This window comes from Anopheles cruzii, chromosome 2 (genome assembly GCF_943734635.1).
Source record: "Anopheles cruzii chromosome 2, idAnoCruzAS_RS32_06, whole genome shotgun sequence".
NCBI lineage: Eukaryota > Metazoa > Arthropoda > Insecta > Diptera > Culicidae > Anopheles > Anopheles cruzii.
Window position 1 is genome coordinate 41,806,429 of NC_069144.1, and position 21,482 is coordinate 41,827,910.

The following is a 21,482-nucleotide window of genomic DNA, read 5'->3' on the forward strand; positions in this document are numbered from 1 at the left end:
CCGCGTATTTTTTTCACGAAATCACCTGATCAAACGTATTGAACTGTTCGATTAAAAGCGCAACATTTTTATTACGTTAACAATTTTAGGCTGTAAATATCAAAGGTAAAGCAATCTGAAAGAATACGTAACAGTGCCGTTTTTTATGAAAATTTGAAACCAACCTCTATCATAAATGACCATCCAATAAATCAAAACTGGCCAACATATAATACAGAAACAATGAACCAATAAGCCCACTGAAGAAGTTTCACACTCAAAACCAAAAAATGCTAATAGAAACAACAAAGCAGACGTTACGAAAGGTTGACAATAAACATCCGCAGCCGTTCCTGAAACATCCGCACTGACATTCTGTGTCAGACGGCATTTTCACATTCGCCATTACTTGGAAGCCATCGTCCCAGAGAGGTGGTCCCGTGGTTGTTGGCGTTGGCGTGGTCCCTGTAGCATCAGTGGTCCCTCTAGCAGCCTTAGTGACGTCACCGATTGAGATATTGCGATAATACCTTGCACAAATACAGTGTAGCAACAGCGGAGCAGTGCTTCAGGTGTACAGCAGCCAGTGTGAACAGGGCGCACGCACAGCTCAGCATTAGCATTTGGGTATCGATCACAAAGAAGTGTGTCGACCGTGTGCGTGTGTGTGCATGCGACGGGTGCAAGCGCTTGCCCGAAGCGTACCCAAAAACTGTGGAGCATTTACATAATCTCGTGCTGGTCCTTTTCCCGTGTGCCAGTTGAGGAAAGTTGAAGTGAAATAAACTTTCTGCGAAAGAGCAAATTCACAAAGAGTATCGCAATTCGCTGATGGTATCTGCGCTTGCCAAGCCTCCCGTGTAATTCGCGTTCCTTAGAATCCCATGTAAGGCAGCGTCACTTTTCGTGACAGCGGCGAGTTCCAAAGGATTCCACTAGGCGGCGCGGCAGTGTCCGTCGCTACAATCGGTCGTGAAAAGCAGGCTGTGAAAGTGGGAGCATAAAGATGCTGTGAAAAATTCGTAGTGTCGCTGGAGTTTTTCGGTGTCCGTTGAGTAGCGATAGTATTTTACAATTTTTAATAGTAATGAGTTAAATCAGTTAGTCGAATAGAATAGAACAAATTTTTAATTACTTGCCACGCATCCTGTGCCAAGGGGCGAAAGTAGGAATAAATCTGTGGTCTTCAAATTGTAAACTAATACCGAGACGAGGTAATGGCTCGTTTGGAAGAATAAACACTAGCTAACGGTAAGCTGCTGTATTGCAATTCTGTACTCACCGCAAAATGGCTCAGTACTACCAAATTGTGGAACGCGAAGATCTAAAGAATATGTATCCGCAACTTAACCTTGACGAAGGAATCCAGCTCGTTATGGGCGATGAAGTGCAGTTTGGCCAGCAACAAGTGATTCTGTCGCAGGAGTCAACGAACGATCTGCAGCTGCAACTTGGTGGCGACTCCACCAACCAGCATCTCCAGCAAATCGTCTACCAGACTTCGCCGCAGACGGCACCACCACCACAGCAAATAGCTCTGCAACAACAGCAGCCGCAGCAGCAACAAAATATCATCGAATCGAATTATCTGGTGCAGCAAGACGATGGAACCATGACTGACGCGTTCGTTGGTGGCCCCGGCCAACAAGTACCCCCAGGGATGGGTATAGTCCCTCAGCCGCCATTGACACAGCTTCCACAAACGCAGCAACCACAGCAACAGCAGATTTATTACACCGACGACACAAACGGGCAGCTGGTGCACACGGGAAATGTTGCGCAAAACCACGAGTTGATGCATGATAATTCGCAACAATCCACACTCCATACGCTGCAGACGGCTGCTGAACAACAAATGCAAAACCAGCAACAGCAATTTTTTTCAAACCAGCAACAGGAACAACAACAAATACAGCAGCAGCATCACCAGCAGGAGTTGGTACAACAACCACAGTCCAATCATCCGCCAATATCATCGCATCAGGTAGTGCAGCTGCATTCTTTACAACGGCAAGGCATCATTTTTCGCCAAACCGACGCGACGAAGCAATCGGTTTCTATTAATCAATCGCAGCTGCAAAATGTGCTGAGTGCTCAACAGCAAACGACGCAGGTAATTTTACCACATCCCGGAACGAATCAGATAATGCACCGACAGCCGACGTTAACCCAACCACAGTCTCAAATTCATCAACAGCAACCAAATCAGCAGCCGCAACAGACAGTTCAGCAGAATCAGCCACAGATCGTTTACGAGCAAGTTCCTAACCAACAAAATGTTGCCATTCAGCCACAGATGGTGCAACACCAAGGGGTGACCGTGGCGACCACTATTTCCCAGCAGCAACGCATTCAGGTGAACAAGTCTACGATAACGTTAACACCGCAACAACACCAGCAGGTATTTCAGCAACAGCAGCAGCAGCAGCAGCAGCAACAGCAAACGATACACGGGCAGCAACAGCCCGGCACCGCAGGCAATGCGATACTCAACCAGAGTGGAATGCGTCACTTGCTTTTGGTTACGAAAAGTCCCCAGTCTCAGATCGGCGTAAGCCAGTCCCAACAACAGCCCCAGCACTCTCAGCAGGCTCAAGCCATTCAAGTTCAGTCGTCAATGGCATCGCAATCATCGTTACTGGTGCAGCAGCAACCACCGCAGCAAACGCAGGCTCAACAACAGCAAGTAAAGATCATCGTAAGCTCGGCTGCAACTCGAACTCGAGCCGCACGACCGCGGATGAGCAAGCCATGCGTCTCCAGGGCACCGCGACAGCCTGCTCCAGGTGTGGTGCAGATGCGAGCCCCGTGCGTAAAAGTTATGGCTGCAACAGTTAGGGCTCCAGCACCGCAGCAGCAGCAGCAGCAGCAGCAGCAGCAGCAGCAGCAGCAGCAGCAGCCACAATCGCAGCAGCAACAGCCTACTTTACAAATCACGGGCCGAGGAAACTACGTCTTCACTAATCCGCGTCAGAAGTTTTTGACGATCAATCGTCCACCGGCGACACCGAGACTGGCAATCTTCCACCGTCCCGCCAGTGGCCCGCTGGGTCAACAACAAGTACAGCCGATTCAACAGCAGCAGCAGCAACCACCGTTGCAACAAATAGGGGGCCAACCCGTTCAGCCATTGGTTGTCAGCCAGGCATCTGCCGGTCCGGCGAAGTCGCTGGTCGCGTCCAGCGTTCCCGGTGGCGACACTACCGAGCTGGGCGATCTGGAGGACAGCATTCAAGCTGTGTTTTTACAGAAACGATCGGCAGATGCTACGAAACCCCCGTCCGTAGCTTCGACACCGCCCGCGGGCGGTGTCGTCCCTGGAGTCATCTACCAATCACAGCAACCTGCGCAACAGCAAATGAACCAGCAGCAAGTGGCGATTCCGGTACAGTCGCAGCTTCCGGTGGCGTTGGCCGATGGCACTTCTCCGGAAGGGTCGACCAGCTTCATTCCGTTGCCCGATGGACGGTTGGTGACGCCGGCTGCGTACCGGACGTTCCAGGAAAAGCAACACCTTCGCCAGCAGGAAGCACGGATTGGTGGATTTAATCAGCAATCGCGTGTCAGGATGCCATCGCGAGCCATGGTCATTAGGTCGCGGGCGCCGTTGTCTCGCCAAACGGTTGCAATGCACGTCGCACAGCAACCGCCTACATCTGTGCCACAAAGCGTCACGCTCTCGTCCACGCCAATACAGCAACCGATACAAATTCCTTCTAACCAACTGCTGCAAACGATGAATGTCGGACAGTCTGGTTTACAGCAAATGCAGCAACTGCAAACGGTGTCCCTTCAACCACCGAGTCTCGCACCGTCGTCGGTGCTACCGACGATCCAAGTCGTACAGGAGCCAATCCAAGTGGTGCAGGAACGCGAAAGTGCGCGGATGTTGGTTATCCTGCAGAGCGGTGAACAGCGACTGATCACGTTTACGCTGCCCAAGGAAAGCTGCACGGTCCAGGAGTTGCTGGAGCAGGTGGGAGTACAGTACTCTCCGGACAGCAACATCAAGTGTATCGCAAACCTGGGCGGAGAAATTGACTACATCGTCTGTGTGGGTCTTGACTCGGAGGAAACGAACGAAGTGATCAAACAGGCAGAGAATACCATCAAAAACCATCAGCTACACAGCTTGCAGCAACAGCTACAGATGCAGGAACAACACTCGCTTCAGCAGCAATTGCTCCAGCAGCAGCAGCAACAGTTGCTACCGACGGCTGGCGTCACAATGCAGCAGCAACATCTTCCCCAGCAGGTGACGGTCACTCTGCAGCATCAGCTACAACCGCAGCAACCACCGCAACTGCCTACTATTCCGGTGCAACAGTCAGCACCGTTGCGATTCAATGATAGCTTCTGCCAAACGATCACTACCGGTGGGGTCTCGTTGGCAACGGGCGACTCGAAGGTAGTGTCGATTGTCGATGGTAGTACGCCCGAAGCTAAACGTGAACCACCGGCGAAACTGGTGCGAGGCTTTCTGGCCGTTTGCGCATCCTGCGGTTACACGGGAGCCGATCACGCCAAATGCCAACGGTGTCGGCGGGTGTTTACCGAGACACCGCGGCGTATCGCCGAACCGGACAAGGGATCTCCAGCTTTGTCGTCGAACCCACCGCCACTCATACCGACGGTCACTTCGACTCCGATCGTGGCCAGGAAGTACGACATCTACGGTAAAAAGCAATCGATGAGCATCATTCTGGCGATGCGCGGTCGAGGCGGATCCCGGAGCGGTCGCGGACGAAGCCGCAACGCTGCGGTGGTTAGCAAGTATGCCGATGCGGAACCGGTTGTCTTTACGCTGAGCAGCGATGATGAAGATTCCTCTTCCGCCGACCGATCGAAAATCGTCTATAAATCCATTAGCAACATCTCCAAGGTGAGCTACATTTGTTGTTTAGTTTTGGGCCGTTGAAAGTTCCCGTTTTTAGAATCGGTATTTATTGTGATACGTTAAAATATTTTGTTATGCCTGCCGCATTTATCGCATTGGTGCAAAAGAACGCTGGCAAGAACGGCTTAATAAGGGGTTTCGAATTAATTTATTAGAAAGGAAAACTTTCAAATCCGTGACATTATTGTTAACTGCTTTCTTCCTAAATCGTTTCCCATTTCGGTCATAGATCGCATCGCAGCCGTCGGAAAAGCGAGAACCTTTGCCGTGCGAACCAACCATCGGCGACGTCGAAGTAACCTCTGGTAAGTACTTAACTGCCTTTTCTTGGTCGCTATTACATTTCTGAAGAGAGTTGATGGATGTGAAAATGCACATTTAAAACAATCAACGATTGAATCTAGCGCCCTCTGGCGGATACCGAGGTGTACCGATTTTCGGGCCGCCTTCCACAAAACTGTCAGAGCAAATTGCTTGATGTACACACACACACACTCACACACATATTGCATGCACATTTCCAAACGTCAACTTTGACGCGACTTTTTGCAATGGCGCTGGTCCCCCGGTACTGCGACTGAGCTGGAAAGTGCTCGGTAGAAAGATTTATTTTCGGGGAAGGTGACAAGCCAAATTGTTCCAGACACGTTCGGTACAACTTACTTTTGTTGCCTCACTCGCTTTACTTGGTGAAAGGCATACAAACTATCGGCTAACTCGGGGACGCGCTTGCTTCGATCAGGTCGTCCCTTTTTCGGCTTCGTGTACCGCAAATAAAAGTTTTGCTCAGAATTGGTGCACAACTCACGCGAAATCCTCCGATCAGCGGAATGGGTGATCGATGTAAGCTGAAGGCGCACGCCCTTTCCTTGTGCTGGATCCGGGTCGTTTTCTGTTGTGTTTTTCTTCATTCCAATTTCTACCTTTTTGGTACGTAACCGTTTTGCAGATAAACCTCGGTTGGATGTGACAGACGTGAAGAATTTGCCGGACGGGCAGATTACACAGCTCGACTGTACGACCATTCGCATCGGTTCGCTCAAGTATGAGGCCAACGAGAAGGTAAGAAGTTTCGGTTCCCTCTTACTGCACCGCGGCGGAAGGAAGGTGTGTCGTTAGTTAACGTTGTTCTTCTGTTGCTCCCGTCGAAAGGTGACGCTCTCGTCGAAAGGAATGCGGATTGTGGCACCGAACGTAAAGCGTCCGGCCGAGTACGTCAGTTTGGATTTGCAGATGCACGAAATCGTGAAGGTTGTGGTACACTTCTCGAAGGCTCTCAACACAATGTTCGTCTACACGTTGCCCTCGTGCGGACAGTACGTACGCCAGCACTTGGAGATGGATCTGAGCGAAGAGAAGCGTAAGTGGAGAGTGTTCCCGTTCCGGCACAAGTTTTCGGCTCACCTTGACTTGGTTTCTTCTCCCTAGTTCCGTACTTTAATCCAATAAGTCGTGCGAACGAAACGCACAAACGAATCACACTTGTGATGGAACGAATCACGGAGGAATCAAAATCAATTCTGAAGAACATCTTCATCGGCCAGCAGCTGGAGGAAATAAGTGTGCGCGATGCGAACGAGCTGCTGCTTCGCTGTTCACCGGTCCGTTCCGCATCGCCGGCGTCCGGTGATGGCAATGGCAGTAGCCACGCCACAAATGGCATCGACAGCGCTGGAATGCTGGATGCCACTGAAATTCGTAAGATACTCATTTACCCGCCCGGCAAGGGTGGTATTTCGATCAACACGGAGGACTACATGTGCTTGGCGATCGATCAATATTTAAACGACGTGATCATCGATTTCTATCTAAACTACCTGCGTCTGGAGCTGCTCAGTGAGAAGGAGCGCCGCGCCGTGCACATTTTTAGCTCGTTCTTTTACAATCGGCTTACGACGGTTTCGGCACGCCAACGTGCCACGGCCGGCAGCAACAGCAGTTCGACGAACGAGCGAGACCCGAAGCAAACGGCGGCTCAAAAGCGACACGCCCGGGTCGCTAGCTGGACCAAGCGCGAGAACATTTTCGACCGTGACTTCATCGTCATTCCTATCAACGAGCAATCGCACTGGTTCTTGGCCATCATTTGCTTTCCCGGACTGGAGGGGCCAATTTCGATGACCAGTAATGTACCGACACCGGTTCGCAAAGCAAGCAAGTCCGGTGTGAAATCGACACCCAAAGTGTCGAAGCCGCCTGGCAACGTTTCGCTGCAGATCGGTAGCACCACTATTACGCCCGTTTCGAAGCGCGATCTGGAATCGATCAATCTGGGCGAGGACGATGACTGCGACGAGCGGGATGAAGCGGAAGGGGATGAAAGTGAGCTGGCAAGCGAAACGGAGGAAACGGAGGATGAAGAACCCACGGATACGCGGACGGCCGTCAAACAGTGAGTGACCGGCGAGGAATCTTTGTCCTTGTGTACCAGATTGCTTTCGGTTCCGACGGTTTCCAACCCTCTCTCTCTCTTTCTGTTATTCTACGCAGGCCATGCATTTTAATATTCGATTCGCTAACCGGTGCCTCGCGTAGTCGGGTAGTGGCGACGCTACGCGACTATCTGACGTGCGAGTACCGGGCGAAGATGCCGGGCAAACCACCGAAGCTCTTCAACAAACTCAACATGCCGGGCCACTGTGTGAAGGTGCCACAGCAAAACAACTACACTGACTGTGGCCTGTACTTGCTGCAGTACGTGGAACACTTTTTCCTGGTAAGTGGATTGGGCTTTGGGTCGTTGAACGCGCTTTCGGGGTGGGTCATTAAACTATGTCCGTTTCTTCACCATCCAGCAACCTATTACGGACTACAACCTTCCAATCAAGCAGCTGCAAAATTGGTTCGACACGCTCATCGTTACGAAAAAGCGGGAAGATCTATCGAACCTACTTAAAGAGCTGATCGGTAAACACAATCCAAGGGAGCTGCCATTGCCTAAAATAGAGTTCCCCACACAGGACGGTGTGTAAAATGCAAAAAGAATGACAAAGCCAAACAGTGCGCCTCTAATCGCTACGTTTATTTTTGTAGGAAAATTGGTTGTTGAATCCGAAGACGGCTTGAATGATCCCGAGTTCGAGGAGGAAGAGATGGAAGATGAGGAGTTCCATACCGCTCTGAACAACACAACCGACTGCGCTGACGCTGAACAACCATCGGCCGACACCGAGGCGGACGGCGATACCGAGAATAGCAGCGCACCCAACAACGTCACGGCCACGCCCGGTACCAGTCTCATCAAAATGCTCGTCCCGAAACGCACTTATCCAATCACGCGGCCCGTCAGACACACGTTCGTGAGCCGTACCACCGGCGGCGTCAGCGCGACCGGGGAAGGGGCTGACGAACCGCTTACTTCGCTGGTGAGCTTGAAGCGACCGATGGAGGTTACGGTTGCGGTTGGCAAACAGCAATCAACATCCGAAAGCATTAGTAATAGGTCCAAGCAACCACGGCTTACAGATAGTTCGGGTAAGATCGTATCGTAGACTGAAAAGGACGACGCAGGGATGTGCACAAGGATGCGGCCGATGATGGATGCCGCGGTGATGACTTGAAATATACTGTGACATAAAAAAATGTCGCTTATGTTGCGGTGCGGTAGAAGGAAGATAGTCAAGAGACTATTTTTCTTCTCATATTTATGCGACCGATATTATAGTTATTTTTGTTCGTTTCCTATTATCATTCGATTCGCCGGCATTGCGGTTTTGTTGTGATTGCCAGCGACGTAAGCACCCAATGTCTGCCAGATGCCGCGAGCTTTGGCTAGGTCACAGCCAGTTTTAGTTCGCCATCGTCACCATTTGATCGTTAGGCTTGTGATGCAGGAAATTCACAGAATTCAGATTCCTATTCATTGCAGTAAGTTAGCTTTGTTTTGTACACCTCCTAAGTTGTTTAAACCGAATTACTTTTACTGTATGTATGTATCGGTGCGACTGTATGGTGTAGGTATGTAAATAAATCCGTAATCCGTTTTCACTCTATACATGGCGTGCGCAATTAGCCGGGGGTGGCATTCGTACGAAGGGTGGGCCATGTTCCGGCTAACCTAACATTTAGGCGACAAACAAGGAACGTCGTAACTTGTAAGTTTCCATTCCATTCGTTGAAACAACGTGTCCGTAAGGTAAGTAGATCCAAGCAACTCAATAAAACACCTATTTTTAACATTTTCTTTGCTTCATGCTTCAAGGTCATACCATGCCATGTATGAGTTAAAATAGGAACCCCCTAATAGCATCCGTACCTGGAATCCATTTTTCGACTATACATGACATGTATCGGACGTGTGACGTCAGGGGACCTTTTCGGATCGTGCTCCATGTACGCACGCTATAATTATCGGCCTATTCACCACTACCACAGTGGAAAGGCGCAGGCTGTATGTATGGGTGCCACGGGCGGTGGGGTGGGGTGGGAAAAACAGAGGAAAGAAAGAAATCAGCCGAGTGGGGTGTTAATAGTGTATGTGCGTGCGTGCGTTTGTGGCGTGGCCGCTCTGTGTAACCATGGCAACCAAGGGAAACGCCGTGAACAGTAATCAAGGTATCGAGCAGAGGTCACTGTGAAAAGTGACTGTTTACATCCGAACCACCTAGCGCGGGGTTTTGCTGTCGCTTTTGCCTGATGCTGATACTCAAAATAGTACATGAAGGACATGCCGAATTGATTTGTTATGTTCGGTAAATATTGAAACAAAAAATACGTTTTTATCAATAGTATGGCTGAAATGCGGTGAAACTTCCCACATCAATAGTTTTATTTCAAATTTTCGACTATATTTTCATTGCTTCGCTAACTTGAAGTAAAAGTTGTTGCGCTGCAATTGGAAGCAAAAGTGGTTTAAAGTAGCGTAATGTCGATTATGAGAAAACTAGTATTCGACCCATTTAATTACAGAAAAAAGCAGAAGAGACGTTATCGTGAAACTGAAAGTCTAATTTAAAGTAATTCATTATGCTAATTAACAATTTGCTTCGTTCCTAAATTTGTTAATACATGCACGCCGTACATGGATCATCTCATAACCTCACTTAGTACGCGTGGCACACAACAAAATCCGTTTCGTAGCTATACATGGCATGTAGTACGACGGTGACGTCATGGATCGCCCCAGAAATATGCCTACACACTTCGCTCACCCCTCCCGAACGCTCACCCCTCGCTGCATGTATGCGTTGCGTGCTAATGCCGAGTGCGGCTGTGTGCGCGGACGTGCTTCTGTGTGTGGTGTGTAGCAACGCGTTGAGAGAACGCACACCAATGCACAAACTGGTTACGCGTCTTCGCTACTGTTCTTACGGTCTACGCGGAGATAGACTGTTGAAATCTCCTATTGGACCCCAGACGGTTATTAAAACAGTACTAGTGTTGAAATAATGCTAGGTAAATTAAATGGATTCATAACAAATGGATTCAAAATAACATTAAACATTGCGTAAATGGTTTCTCTCTCCGAATGGGCTGAAATAAAAATCGAACAAACCAGAAACTACGGAACCGGAAAGAGTAATGAGAAGTGATTTTTATTTTCAAATTTCCGGTGACCCGCTCCAGCCACCAACACAAACAACTAACAGCTCTCTGGGGGGACTGACGAGTGATCGCACTTTCGCCAACATTCGCTTCGTCATCCTCTAGTGTTCCGTCGTCACGGTAGAAAAGGCACTTCTGGCCGGCCGGCACCTGGCAGCGAATTTGGTTCCGGAATACACACCTAAACACTCACACACAAACGGCACACGCACGCAATTTGGAAACCCCCTTCCGGTGGTTGAAGAAAGTTTCTCTCGCTTTTTTGGAAGCGTTCCTACGCCCCGTGGAAAAGGCCACCCCTCAGCCCGCACCACTGGCGCCATCCATATCACAAATGCGGTTGATGTTCTTCGCTCTTAAGCCTCACTTTCTTCGGTGCCCTTGGCGGTTGCTTCCGGTGGAGCTTCGATAGTTTGGACTGTCCCATCGATTTCCTCGCCACCGCCGGCATCACTCGGCACGGGCTCGTCTGGGGCGTCATCCGGGTCCACTTCATCGTACTGGTCTTCGGCGGTCACCAGAAGCTTCTTTTTGTGCTTGACAATTTCGCGTATGATATCTGAAAGTTTGGCGTAAGTTAATGTTAAGGTAGCACTGGGTGGTTGGCACCACGACGCGGCATACCTTCCAGCAACTCCCGGGAATCGATCCACTGGCCGATTTCGTGCGCTACTTCCCGCGCCAGCCAGGGCGTGATCTGGCGTTCGAACTCTTCGCGGTCCTTCTCGCTGTCGAGCTGGTCGGCGGCCGCCATCACTTCCGGTACGAGATCGTCGATCCTGCCCTCCAGCAGTTTGGCCGCCGTAATGCGTTCCTGCATCTCGCGGTCCAGATCGCCGGTGATTTTGTCCTGCAGGAAGCGACGCTCGCGCTCCCGCTGGCGCTTCTGCTCGTCGAGCTCGAGCCGCCGCAGTTCGGCCAGTTCCGCTTCGCGCAGTGCCAGAATTTTCTGCTGCTGGCGGCGCATTTCGGCAATCTCTTCCTCATGCAGCACTTCCACCAGCGCCTGCTCTAGGGTCCGGCTGACGAGCACCTCGATGATCGGCTGTACCTCGGTGTCGAAGTCAAACAGCTCACCATCGAGGATCTCGGTGGCCGCATCGCAGCCGCTCTTGGCGGGAATGTAGGGCGGCGACGGCGGTCGGTGGAGGAACAGGTCCGTCTGGCAGCCGGCATCGAGCTCGGGCGGGTGCAGAAATAGCTGTTTCGGGGGGAAAATTTGAGGTTAGATTCCCGTTGGGACTTCGCCGAAGTATGTGGGCTTTCTTACCTCCTCGAGGTACTTTTCCGTTTGGACCGTTTCGTGCCGTCGGCCACGCACCGGAGGCGGTGTCCCGATGATGCCGCGCTGATTTCGGGAGACGTACTTCTTGCGCAGCATTTGCCGCCGTCGGGCTTCCGCTTCCTTCTGCGTGCTGTCGCCATCGCCCTGTGAACGAACGAACAAATTTGAAAACTCAGCAGCAGGTAACTTAGTGGACAGAAGCCCAATTGGGGACTGGCAGGTGCACAAGCGATGCGAACGGGGCCTTTGTACGGGGCCATGTACAACTCTTAACTATTGACGACGATACCAGACGTTTCTGGTGAATCTACTTGGAACCTCTCAATCACGGCCGTCAATCTAGTCTAAACTATGTCTAGTCGATACTCTAATCCAACGAAAGTATGCAGGGCACGATAGCAAACAATAATAAACCAATGATAAATGAAAAGATCGCTAATATAGCAAGGAAATGATTGGAAAAGAAAAGGCAATAAATAGGAAAATTTTGCCGCTCTCCTACTTGTTGCACCGCGATGCTCAAAGGCTAATGTGCTACAATCAAGTTGCAAATTAAGCTAAATTAAACAAGAAGAGATTAAACCAAGAAGAGGAAGAAGAAAGGTAGAAGAAAGTTTAGCACTAATTGTGGCACCCAGGATGCGTGCAACCATCGGAACTCTTCCGTTCCGTCTCGACTTCCGCCGCCACACGAATGATTGGTCGGCAAACGGTGCACCGAAACAATATTTACACCACCCGGACGCACCCCGGGGCTGGTCAATTTCAGCCAACGGAGCAGCCAAACCCAAACGAAAGCCGAAAAAGCGGGGGTCGGTGAGAAAAACCAAGGAAAAGCGCGAAGCAGCTATTTCTTGTATCAGGCGGCAGGGCAGGACCACGCTTATTCGCCAATTTACAGTGAACAACAATGAACCCGGGGCGCAATGGAAGGGCGACGAGACAGAGCGTGTGCGTGTGTGTGAGTGAGTTTGAGATGTTGAGATTTTGGTTTGGCATTCTTGGCCAGCTGCATCGCGCCCGACCCGGCCGATCACAAACTCACCTTTCCTGATAGAAGACCAGCGTAACCGAAATATGGATTCCACTTGGGCAACCCACAGGAGTTCGCATGTTCCGGCTTTTGGTTTGGTGTTGGGCGTGAAAAAAGGAAACCGCGGACAAGGTTTAGGGTTGTTGTTCCCCCAGGTCGCCAAATTGGGCCAACGAAAACGGAAGGATAAAAATGACGCACAAAAAGAGAGAAGAGGAAGTTGAGATTAAGAGACACCGTTTTGAACGGAGCACGGAACCTCGGATTTGATTAGCAACGGGGAGGTGGCCAAAGCTACTAACGAAAACGAAAGATTCACACCATTTTCCACGGTGGAGTACGAGAAGAAAACAAAAATGCCGACCAAACTATGAAGCTACGGGAAACATCGAAGGAACTGAACGTCACTACACTCGAGCACAACTGACACAACCGAGGACCCGGCTTTCGGCCGGTTTTCTGGGCCGGCCAAAATGGTCCCGGTCACGGTGCGGTCGGTCACACTTACCAGCTGTAGGTTGCTGCTTGAGGTATAATTGCTGCCGCGGACGACGCGCCGATCGTGCATCACGTTCTGGTAGTTGCCGCCAGGCTGCGATTGGTCCCTGGAAAATCGGAGAGGGAAAATGGTAACAATCACACACACAACCCGTCGGTCGGTCGGTCACCGAAATACGCAGTCGATTACGCATCCGCTCTCCCGCGAAACCCCTCCTCGCCGTCGCCGCCGCCGCCGACGACGACGCTAATGGAGTGGCCATTTGGAAAGGTGAACGATCCTTGGTTTCTTATGTACTAACGCCCACTGCCCACTGACCGTATCGACCCTTAAAGCGCGCGGCACGAGAAAAACTGGCCCCGCAGAGAAGAAAGTGGAGAAGCGAAGCGAAAGTTCTGTGAACCTCGGCAAACACAAATATGGATGGAGTTCTGTGGGCTTTTTTTCTGACACATTACCAGGGGCCCAAGTCAATGTGCTTGCCAGGAACTTTGCTACGGTTATTATGCCATCGCAATGGAATGGATTGATCTTTTTTTCTGTACTAATTAGGGGTTTGTTGAGTGTACATGCTCCGTGTATGTTCGTTTTCTATATGTTTCAACGTAGAACTATAGTACCGCCAGGTCGGCAGGACAACCGTTTCAAACCTACAGATATTTGATTGATTCATAAAACGAAATTGTGTTAAATTTCTTTCCAAAATTTAAGTCCATTCAAAAAAGTCCATTCATGGGATTAGCATCTCGGGAATCGGAGAGACAACAGCGTGTGGACGAAATGATGACACGTGGTTCGTTACCATTGCTTGGTTTAAGGCGCTTGGCAAGATCCATTACTCCAAGTAATCTATTATTTTTGTGTGAAGTTCCAATGGTCCGAAATGCTTCAAATATGCACCATTTTGTTGGAAAATTTGTTGCTTTTTTTAAATTTGGAAAATTTGGAACCTTCACAATGCCTCTCTTGTAGAAGGCTGAGTCGTTATTGGCGAAAAACTGGAGCAATCCATTTTCACGATCCTTTCTGGATCTCAATTTTTCATCATTCAGAAAATTTTGCAATTCGCGAAGAAGGTGTCAATCGATTGATGGAAGGTCCGGACTATACGGTGGAAAACACAACTCCTCCTGGCCGATGCTTTGATTACTAAAATACTGATCAACTATGCGTATTTCAATGCAACTGCTTATTTCTGTGATTTTAGCGACATTTTCGACGGCGGGCCTGCCTGTGCGAGGTGCATCTTTAACATCAAAAATAACTAAACCGGTTCAACGAAATTCAAATTGGACGTAACTAGCTATTAGAGTATCGGAACTACAAACATCATGCACAATTTCAGCGGCCTAGCTTAAAGTTTCGTCTTTTTTGGACAAAAACTGTAAAATGTACCGAATTTTCTCTTAGTTGACCTCCATTGTTAACACCCTGTAACTCACAAACGAATGGAACAAACAAAAAACAATGAAAGCACTTTTTTAAGTGTAAAGTATCTGCTTTACAACGAGCCTAAATTTGAAACTGTACGATCGATACTTCACGAGATATCGATCACTAAAGGCATCTACCGAAAAAATAATGGATTACTTTTTAGCCAACCTGATATTTTCTTGGTAATAAATCACATTGACTTTGACCTCAGACTCGTGTTTTTGTTGATAAAAACGGATAATTTATGAGTTTGTGTACTGGCAACTTCAGGCCATCAGAGAATCACAAATGAGTTCTTAAAATGAGCCGCATTTTCACTTTCCGATCCTTTTCAAGTGATATTACGGATTTGTGTCGTCCACTTACAGGGCACTTGTCGGTCCTACCGATTTTATGGTAAGATGCACCAATTGGACTGTTCTCGAGTTCTCGAGTTTCTGAGTTCTCGATTAAACAGTTCTCGTGCTGATCCCTCTATTGGGTATAGTAAGACTCCAATAGGAACTCCATTGTTTTGCGCTCCAAACTAATTACACACAGTCCAGCCAAATGGCACCAAGCAAAGTTCTATTACTTAAAGTGCTTCCACTTAGGCTTAAGCGGTACAAACTCTAGCTGTATTTAATGAGAGTTGATTTGCCCGCTGTTTATTACCTAATCAGAGGAACGCAACGAAGCAATCCTAACGACTCTGGTGCGTTCGGTGCCACCATTAAACTTTAATTCCGACTGGCGACTTCGATTGGCCGATAAAGGCTCCGGGATCTCCGACAAAATCGTGCTCAAGAAATGGACGTTGAAGTTGGAAAACCTGGTTTTTAATTGCCAAGCTAAGGCAGGAGGGGTGCTGTGGTTCGGTAGCAGGAAGTCGACAATTGTCGGTGTAGACCGTAGCCAGCTATCAAACCGGGGTGTCCCCCAGATATGTCACTCGGCTTGATGGCCCATGTTTGATTAATGTGCCCTCATCGAACCGACTCCTTAATGATCGTCTCCGGGTTGAAAGTCCTGGCTGGCCGACTGACCTACTGGCCAGCGAGACCAGAACTCTATCTGTCCAACCGCCGGGCGGCCGGACAATACAATGACCTGTGGTCGATGCTTTTTTGGGGTGCTCACGTTTCCGCAGGGCGCAGTTGCGTGAAATGAGACGATATGTTGACCGGGAGTTTGTGTCTGTGTGAGGAGTCCGTTTCGAGTGGTTTCGTAGTTCGGCAACATGCAAGCTGAAAGGATGACCCAAAAAGCCTACGCTGGTCGGAAGGCAAACTACACACTCTTCCGCACGTTCCGAGGCGATTCCGATTGGATGCGCCGCCGCCGCCGCTGGCGTATCTTAATTCGTAATCTCGGAACCATAACTTTGGCGTACCAGGCGCCTCCTTCGGTTTAGTTTGTTGTTTTTTCGAAATCGTTTTTGCAAAACTTGCTCCCCGAACCGCAGGCGGGGACTCGCTTTCCGTTTGTCCGACACAGACCACAAATCGATGCCGTTCTCGGAAATAGGCCATCCAGGGGAGTCCTAGACGGGCCACGGTGCCGACCGGAAAGCCTTGCCGGCACGGGAAGATTAATTATTGAAATCTAATCAACTGCGCGGGCTCCGGTGACGATGGAGTGTCGCACCCGGCGCCCTTTACGAAGTGGCGAGCCGAAGGTCGTGCGCCGTTTTTCGGAGCTCCCGGCGTACCGATCGATAGTTTGAATATTATATTACGCAGCAGTAGCAGCAGTGAGTGATTGGGGAAGGCAACCTGCGACTCGATCACGGACCCGTTTGCTGCCATTTTTAGCTCCTGCGGGTCCATCCCGCGTGTGGAGTGACATGCGAAATTCTTTCAACACAATTATGATACGGCACGCTCGGGTGCAATCGTACCGTTGCTGCCGCGGTCCTGACGATGACCATCTGAGTTTGCCTCTTCTCCTCTTGGAAGGTACCAAGTACAAAACAATATGCAAATATCACACCACGCCTTAAGGACTTTGTGGCGTTCGGGTCCTTTCGACTGGACTCAAGCACCGCGCGGGAAAAGGGGAATAAAATAACTCCGTTTTTTGTTACTTCTTAAATCATTAACTGCCCTGCGCCCGCTCCTCGACGGTAACCTTGGCGTGTGCGAGTGTTAAAACGGCAATTACCTTGCCGTACGGTGGCCCCGGCCGGTCGCTCCGATCGATTGCAGCTCCGTCGTCGTCGTCGCCGCAGTCACCACCTTTCGGACCGTGGTCTCCGTCGGCACTTCCGGTTGGATGCCGGGGCCACGGGCCAGCGGTTTGTTGTAGTGATGGCTGCCGTGCTTGCAGATGTACTCCAGGCCCGGATGGTTGTAGTTCGGGTGGCTGGTGTCATTGTTGTTGTTCGGAGCACCGGGCGGTTTGCCGGCAGGACCGTGGGCCGGCAGGACACGGGGCCGGCTCTCGAACGCGTACAGGCGGCGCTGTACAGGCGCCGGTGCGGACGCGTGCAGGACCGGCAGATCCTTGCACGGCTTCAGGAACACACCCTTCGGGACGGTCGTGATGAAGAGTGGCCGCTTCCTGGCGTTCACCTCCTGCGTGCTGCCCTGCGTGACGCAACCGGGGGGGGGGGGAGGTACGGGGAAAGGAGTTAAACGGGAGGTGGCTCTAACTCCAAGGTGGGGACATCCTGGCGGCAGGTGGCAGGTTTGTCTGTTGGAAGCCGGCACCTTCTCGGTCCACGCCGTTTAATGGCACCAAAGGGCCGAGCGGGCTTTAAAACGATGCCTCCAATTAGCGTCATGCAAGGGCCTGTGAAAGCCGGGCGAAGATAACACCCGGCCCCGGTCAGTAGGTCAGCTGGAGCACCCTTCTTTTTATTTCCTTCTAACAAGCACTCGATTAGAGGGTTCGAAAAAAGTTGCTTCAAAACATCAAAAGAATATTTTTGAGGACAAAATGAGTAAATAAAGAGTCACAAGACGGCCAAATCAAGTTGGTCTAATGACAAACGAACTTGCTGGTTGTTCCAATTCACAAGCCCGAATGATGGCGAGTGGATGTCATCTCCTTGAAAAAATCCACAAAGTGCTGTGTTTTTGTGCGACCGAACGAATCTGGGTTCCATCACAAGAATCCAGGATCCAAAAGTTCTTCCTCAGAGCCAATCAGAGCGGATTTCTGATCCCAAACGACTAAATGTCGTACAGATACATCGGAACGGTCTCCCTGTTAAGGGATCCACAAGGATTACCATTCATCGACTATAATAATGATTTTTTTGAAAATAATTTAAACATCATAACAGTACAAATGACTTTACGTAACGACTGTTTGTCTGCGGCTCTTCTAATTAGAAAACACCGCCGCTGTGAAAAATCAATCAATTTTCTGTTTTCCCTTTCTGTGAACTAACATATCATTAGGCAGATGGGAAAGTACGATAGTGCTCTAATTTGTTTACCACTTGGATCTGTGGCGTTTTTCAGCGAAAAGCGAACCAACGGCTATGGGAGGCCTCGGAAGGGCTTCTACATTAAACCAACGAAAGGTCCTTGAAACCTTGGAGGCCCTTGCATGATTTATACAACATCCATTTAAGCGATCGGCTTCACCGGCCTCCGGAATATTTCACTTGTCCCACCCCAGCGGCCTGTTTTCCATTTACTCCGCCGCCAGACGTCCACCGCCAGAATGTGGTTAAAAATAGCGCAGCGTTTGCTGACGCATGTGCGAGGGTCGATCAACTGGACCTTCGCAGGGACGGAAAGTCCTAAAGTGGCACCTACATTTTTCGACGAACGCTTCGAGGAGTCACCCTGCAGCATTCGAAGCTTGGCGTCCAGCTCGCGGCTAAACTCGTGCGTGAAAGGACGACTCTCCTGCTGCTGCTGCTGCTGTTGCTGCGGGTGTTGATGGTGTTCCTGCTGCTGCTGCTGCCCGTTGCGGTCATCCTTGGGCTCGCTGGCAGCGCTCCGGCGGCTCTTCCGATTGCTCCGGATCAGCTGCTGCTCGAGCTCGTGCAGAAGCTTGTAGTCCGGGTGAAGACTAACAATGTGCTGTCCTTCGATCACTTCCCGTTGCTGTTGCTGTGGCTGTTGTTGTTGCGGCTGCCCGGCATGTCTGAGGGGTCGTACGATCGCGTTCGGTTTACCGATCATGCTCCGCTGGTACTGATCGCTCGGTACGATCGTGAAGGCTGGACTTTCCAGTTCCAGCAGCTGTTCCGGCCGTTCCTGGGCAGCCGGTTCCTGCTGGCGGTGCGCCGATAACAGCGGCATCCTGTTCGTTTTCCGGTCCGAGCCTGGTCGCGGTGGGCTGACACCGCGTGGTGACGCCTCCAGTTCCACTTCCGCCTCCAGTGTGTGGCAAGTGGTGGGATTTGCGCGTGCCCTTCAATTAGACCTTCCTAATCGCCGTCATAGCACGGGATTTGCGGTTCTGATGAATTATGCATACGCGCTTTCCGGACTAGAAACTAGGGAATTTTGCTACTTTGCTTCACCAGGCACCAGTCAGGTCTGCATCATTAATATGGCCAATGTTAAAGCGTCGCACATGTTCATGGCCTACATCGTGGCGTAGCCGTCCTTTTCGTTGTGTGCGGCAATTGAAGAATATTTCTCCCTGTCTCGCTCTCTGGAACTGGAGTGACCCAAATTGCAGTTAACCTCCGACGGCTTGACCTAACCTCCAACTGACTGCGGATGTGGCTTCTGGGGTTCAATCTCGTATGTCACCGGGTGCGGCCGGATCTGGCAGGAAAGCCTCATGACATCCGAAGGCTCTTGCGGCTCAAGGTTTTCGGCCCACGCCTAGCTATGCACCGGGGAGTCGCACTAAACCACAGTCACCATCACTAACATCACTGTGGGGGCACCTACAACACAAAGGACACTGGCCGCAGGACTCGACCAACTCGGACCAACCGCACTGGCCAACGATCCGACTACGAATGGCCCACGAGTGGAGCCGTGCGCTCGGTTATGTGGTGCTGGTCCGTGGTCAACCTTGCTGGAAGCTCTTACACTGGAATTGTAACCCGACCGACGGAGGGAGTTGAGGAATTTTCCGAGCTTTCGCTTTCCATACGTACGAATCGGTAAGGTGTCGAGTGAAAAGCGAATGAAGCTATGTAATGTGTGTCCCGGTGTGTATGTGTGAGTAATGGGCAACACCCTACGGGCCTAGCTGTTCCGCCGGGGGGTCCTTCTTTGGGGCGAGGGAAGTAAATGGAAATTATTAGCCCGATGGCAGGTTCGCGTGACGCTTGACCAACGGCCACAACGACGTTCTGCGGTCCCGAGCGGTCAACGGCAAATAGCGTCAGAGTCGCAGAGGCACCGTGCGGCACATCGCCATGGAACGCCCAGGATCGGTTAGTACATAGGGGATAGTGTTTTAATTACCACCAACACAAGTGCGAAACTTGGTGCGCAAGGGGAAGAGAACTGTCCACAGGCACGGATTCTTTTGGCGCGATCATCCTTTTTATTAGTAAAATTATGTGCCTTTTTCTTTTTGGAAAATCATGAGCTTGCCTTTAGAATGAGTCTTTCAGATGGGCACGCAACAACTGTAACGATCGGTTATTGTTGGCTTAAAACCACTAGACAGACATTTTAATATGTTCCTCACAATGACCACCAATTAGCAACTAACTAATGACGATTGAATAGACCTGATTATTAAATTAGGGAAGGATTGTGAGAAGATATCAAAATATAAGTGAACGATTTGGCGTATTTAGTTTATTTTTAATTTCATTTCGTGGCTTCCGAAAGCAGTTCAAAACTCGCGCCGCTGTTGATTTAAATATAATGTTAATAAATAAGGCAATCGAGACAAATTTATTGTGTCGCGGCGCTACAGTCTGGAGTTTCTCGGCTTAACCCTCGCCATCCGTAAATCAGTTCTCCGGACGGGTGGTCCGTTGGACAAGAAACGGCCATTTGCTGCCCACAGGACACCCAAGTTCGTGCGAACTGACCAGTTAAGACCGGATCTCCCGGTGGCCAGGCCGAACGGAAATGATAAACAAATGCACGAAACGTCGGCGACCGCTGCGCTGCTGTCTCCAACCTCCCCCACTGAGGCCCCCTTTTTTCTTTGGGGGTCCTTACGTTTAACACGCAAGCCGATTGCGGTGACGCATGAGAAACGCGTTTCTTCCGTTTGGCGAGAGGACCCTTAGAAATAGTCGTTATAATTTTTCATCAACTCCGTTGGCTAATCCGTGTAATTTTCAAGTTCATGATCAATTGGCCGACTCCGGGTGGTAATTTTACACTGGCCAAGCCCGAGCCCCCCTGTTAAGGGGGCAATGACTTTCGTATTGTTGTTTCGGATGCCGATTTGTTTCGTCCGCATCACGTCCCTTTATCTCACGACAGGATGTCCATTAATTTCAAGGTTATGCCGGGCCGGTCGGTGAGGTCATTTAACCAGAGGCGGGCCAGAACCGGCATGACCGCGAGTGACCGGCCAGTGGGCGGGCGAAAGGATTTTCTCAAACGCAAAGGAGTCTGAAGTGCCGAGGTCCCAGCGGAGGTCCTGCTTTTCGACGGAGAGCGGTCTGATCGAAAATGGAAATGCTCCGAAGGTGGTAATGTAAGTGGAAGTTGGCTGGGTTTCGGGAAGGTGGCGAAAGACTCCCAACACGTGCCTCACCACGGGAGTTCTATGAACCTCCGGGTGGCTTAGAACCTACGAATCGAATGATGACCGATTCGAATGGAGGGGCAGGAGCCAAGTAGATTTACCAGGCCTCCGCCTTGGGGCCCGAAGTAATGGAGGAATAAACCCTTGACCTTCAAAGGACAAACTGTGAAATGTCCTGCCGGTAGTTGTG

The 21,482-nt window shown here is 50.4% G+C and overlaps 2 protein-coding genes across 2 annotated transcripts; one reads left to right on the forward strand and one right to left on the reverse strand.

The window, feature by feature from the left end:
• Nucleotides 1–1,267: 1,267 nt before the first annotated feature.
• Nucleotides 1,268–8,844, forward strand: LOC128279085 (uncharacterized). Its single transcript, XM_053017807.1, has 9 exons — nt 1,268–2,812; nt 2,849–4,861; nt 5,106–5,181; nt 5,826–5,938; nt 6,029–6,236; nt 6,305–7,268; nt 7,367–7,592; nt 7,672–7,840; nt 7,910–8,844. The coding sequence occupies exons 1-9, from the start codon at nt 1,268–1,270 to the stop codon at nt 8,365–8,367; spliced, it is 5,772 nt and encodes a 1,923-aa protein (XP_052873767.1). The 3' UTR covers nt 8,368–8,844.
• Nucleotides 8,845–10,776: 1,932 nt separating this feature from the next.
• LOC128279086 (radial spoke head protein 3 homolog) lies at nt 10,777–18,912 on the reverse strand. Its single transcript, XM_053017808.1, has 6 exons — nt 18,421–18,912; nt 16,814–17,238; nt 13,247–13,343; nt 11,691–11,849; nt 11,045–11,621; nt 10,777–10,979 (listed from the first exon to the last, which is right to left on the reverse strand). The coding sequence occupies exons 1-6, from the start codon at nt 18,910–18,912 to the stop codon at nt 10,777–10,779; spliced, it is 1,953 nt and encodes a 650-aa protein (XP_052873768.1).
• Between the last annotated feature and the right edge of the window lie 2,570 nt (nt 18,913–21,482).

What these genes read in the sequence shown, in the direction of transcription:
- LOC128279085 (XM_053017807.1), top strand. Translation starts at nt 1,268, where the DNA reads ATGGCTCAGTACTACCAAATTGTGGAACGCGAAGATCTAAAGAATATG. An exon ending in AGTATGAGGCCAACGAGAAG is followed by an intron (nt 5,939 to 6,028) that starts GTAAGAAGTTTC and finishes TCCCGTCGAAAG; the next exon opens with GTGACGCTCTCGTCGAAAGG. An exon ending in AGAGTTCCCCACACAGGACG is followed by an intron (nt 7,841 to 7,909) that starts GTGTGTAAAATG and finishes TTATTTTTGTAG; the next exon opens with GAAAATTGGTTGTTGAATCC.
- LOC128279086 (XM_053017808.1), bottom strand. Translation starts at nt 18,912, where the DNA reads ATGCCGCTGTTATCGGCGCACCGCCAGCAGGAACCGGCTGCCCAGGAA. An exon ending in CGAAGCGTTCGTCGAAAAAT is followed by an intron (nt 17,239 to 18,420) that starts GTAGGTGCCACT and finishes TGCGTCACGCAG; the next exon opens with GGCAGCACGCAGGAGGTGAA. An exon ending in CGGAAAAGTACCTCGAGGAG is followed by an intron (nt 11,622 to 11,690) that starts GTAAGAAAGCCC and finishes CCCCCGAAACAG; the next exon opens with CTATTTCTGCACCCGCCCGA.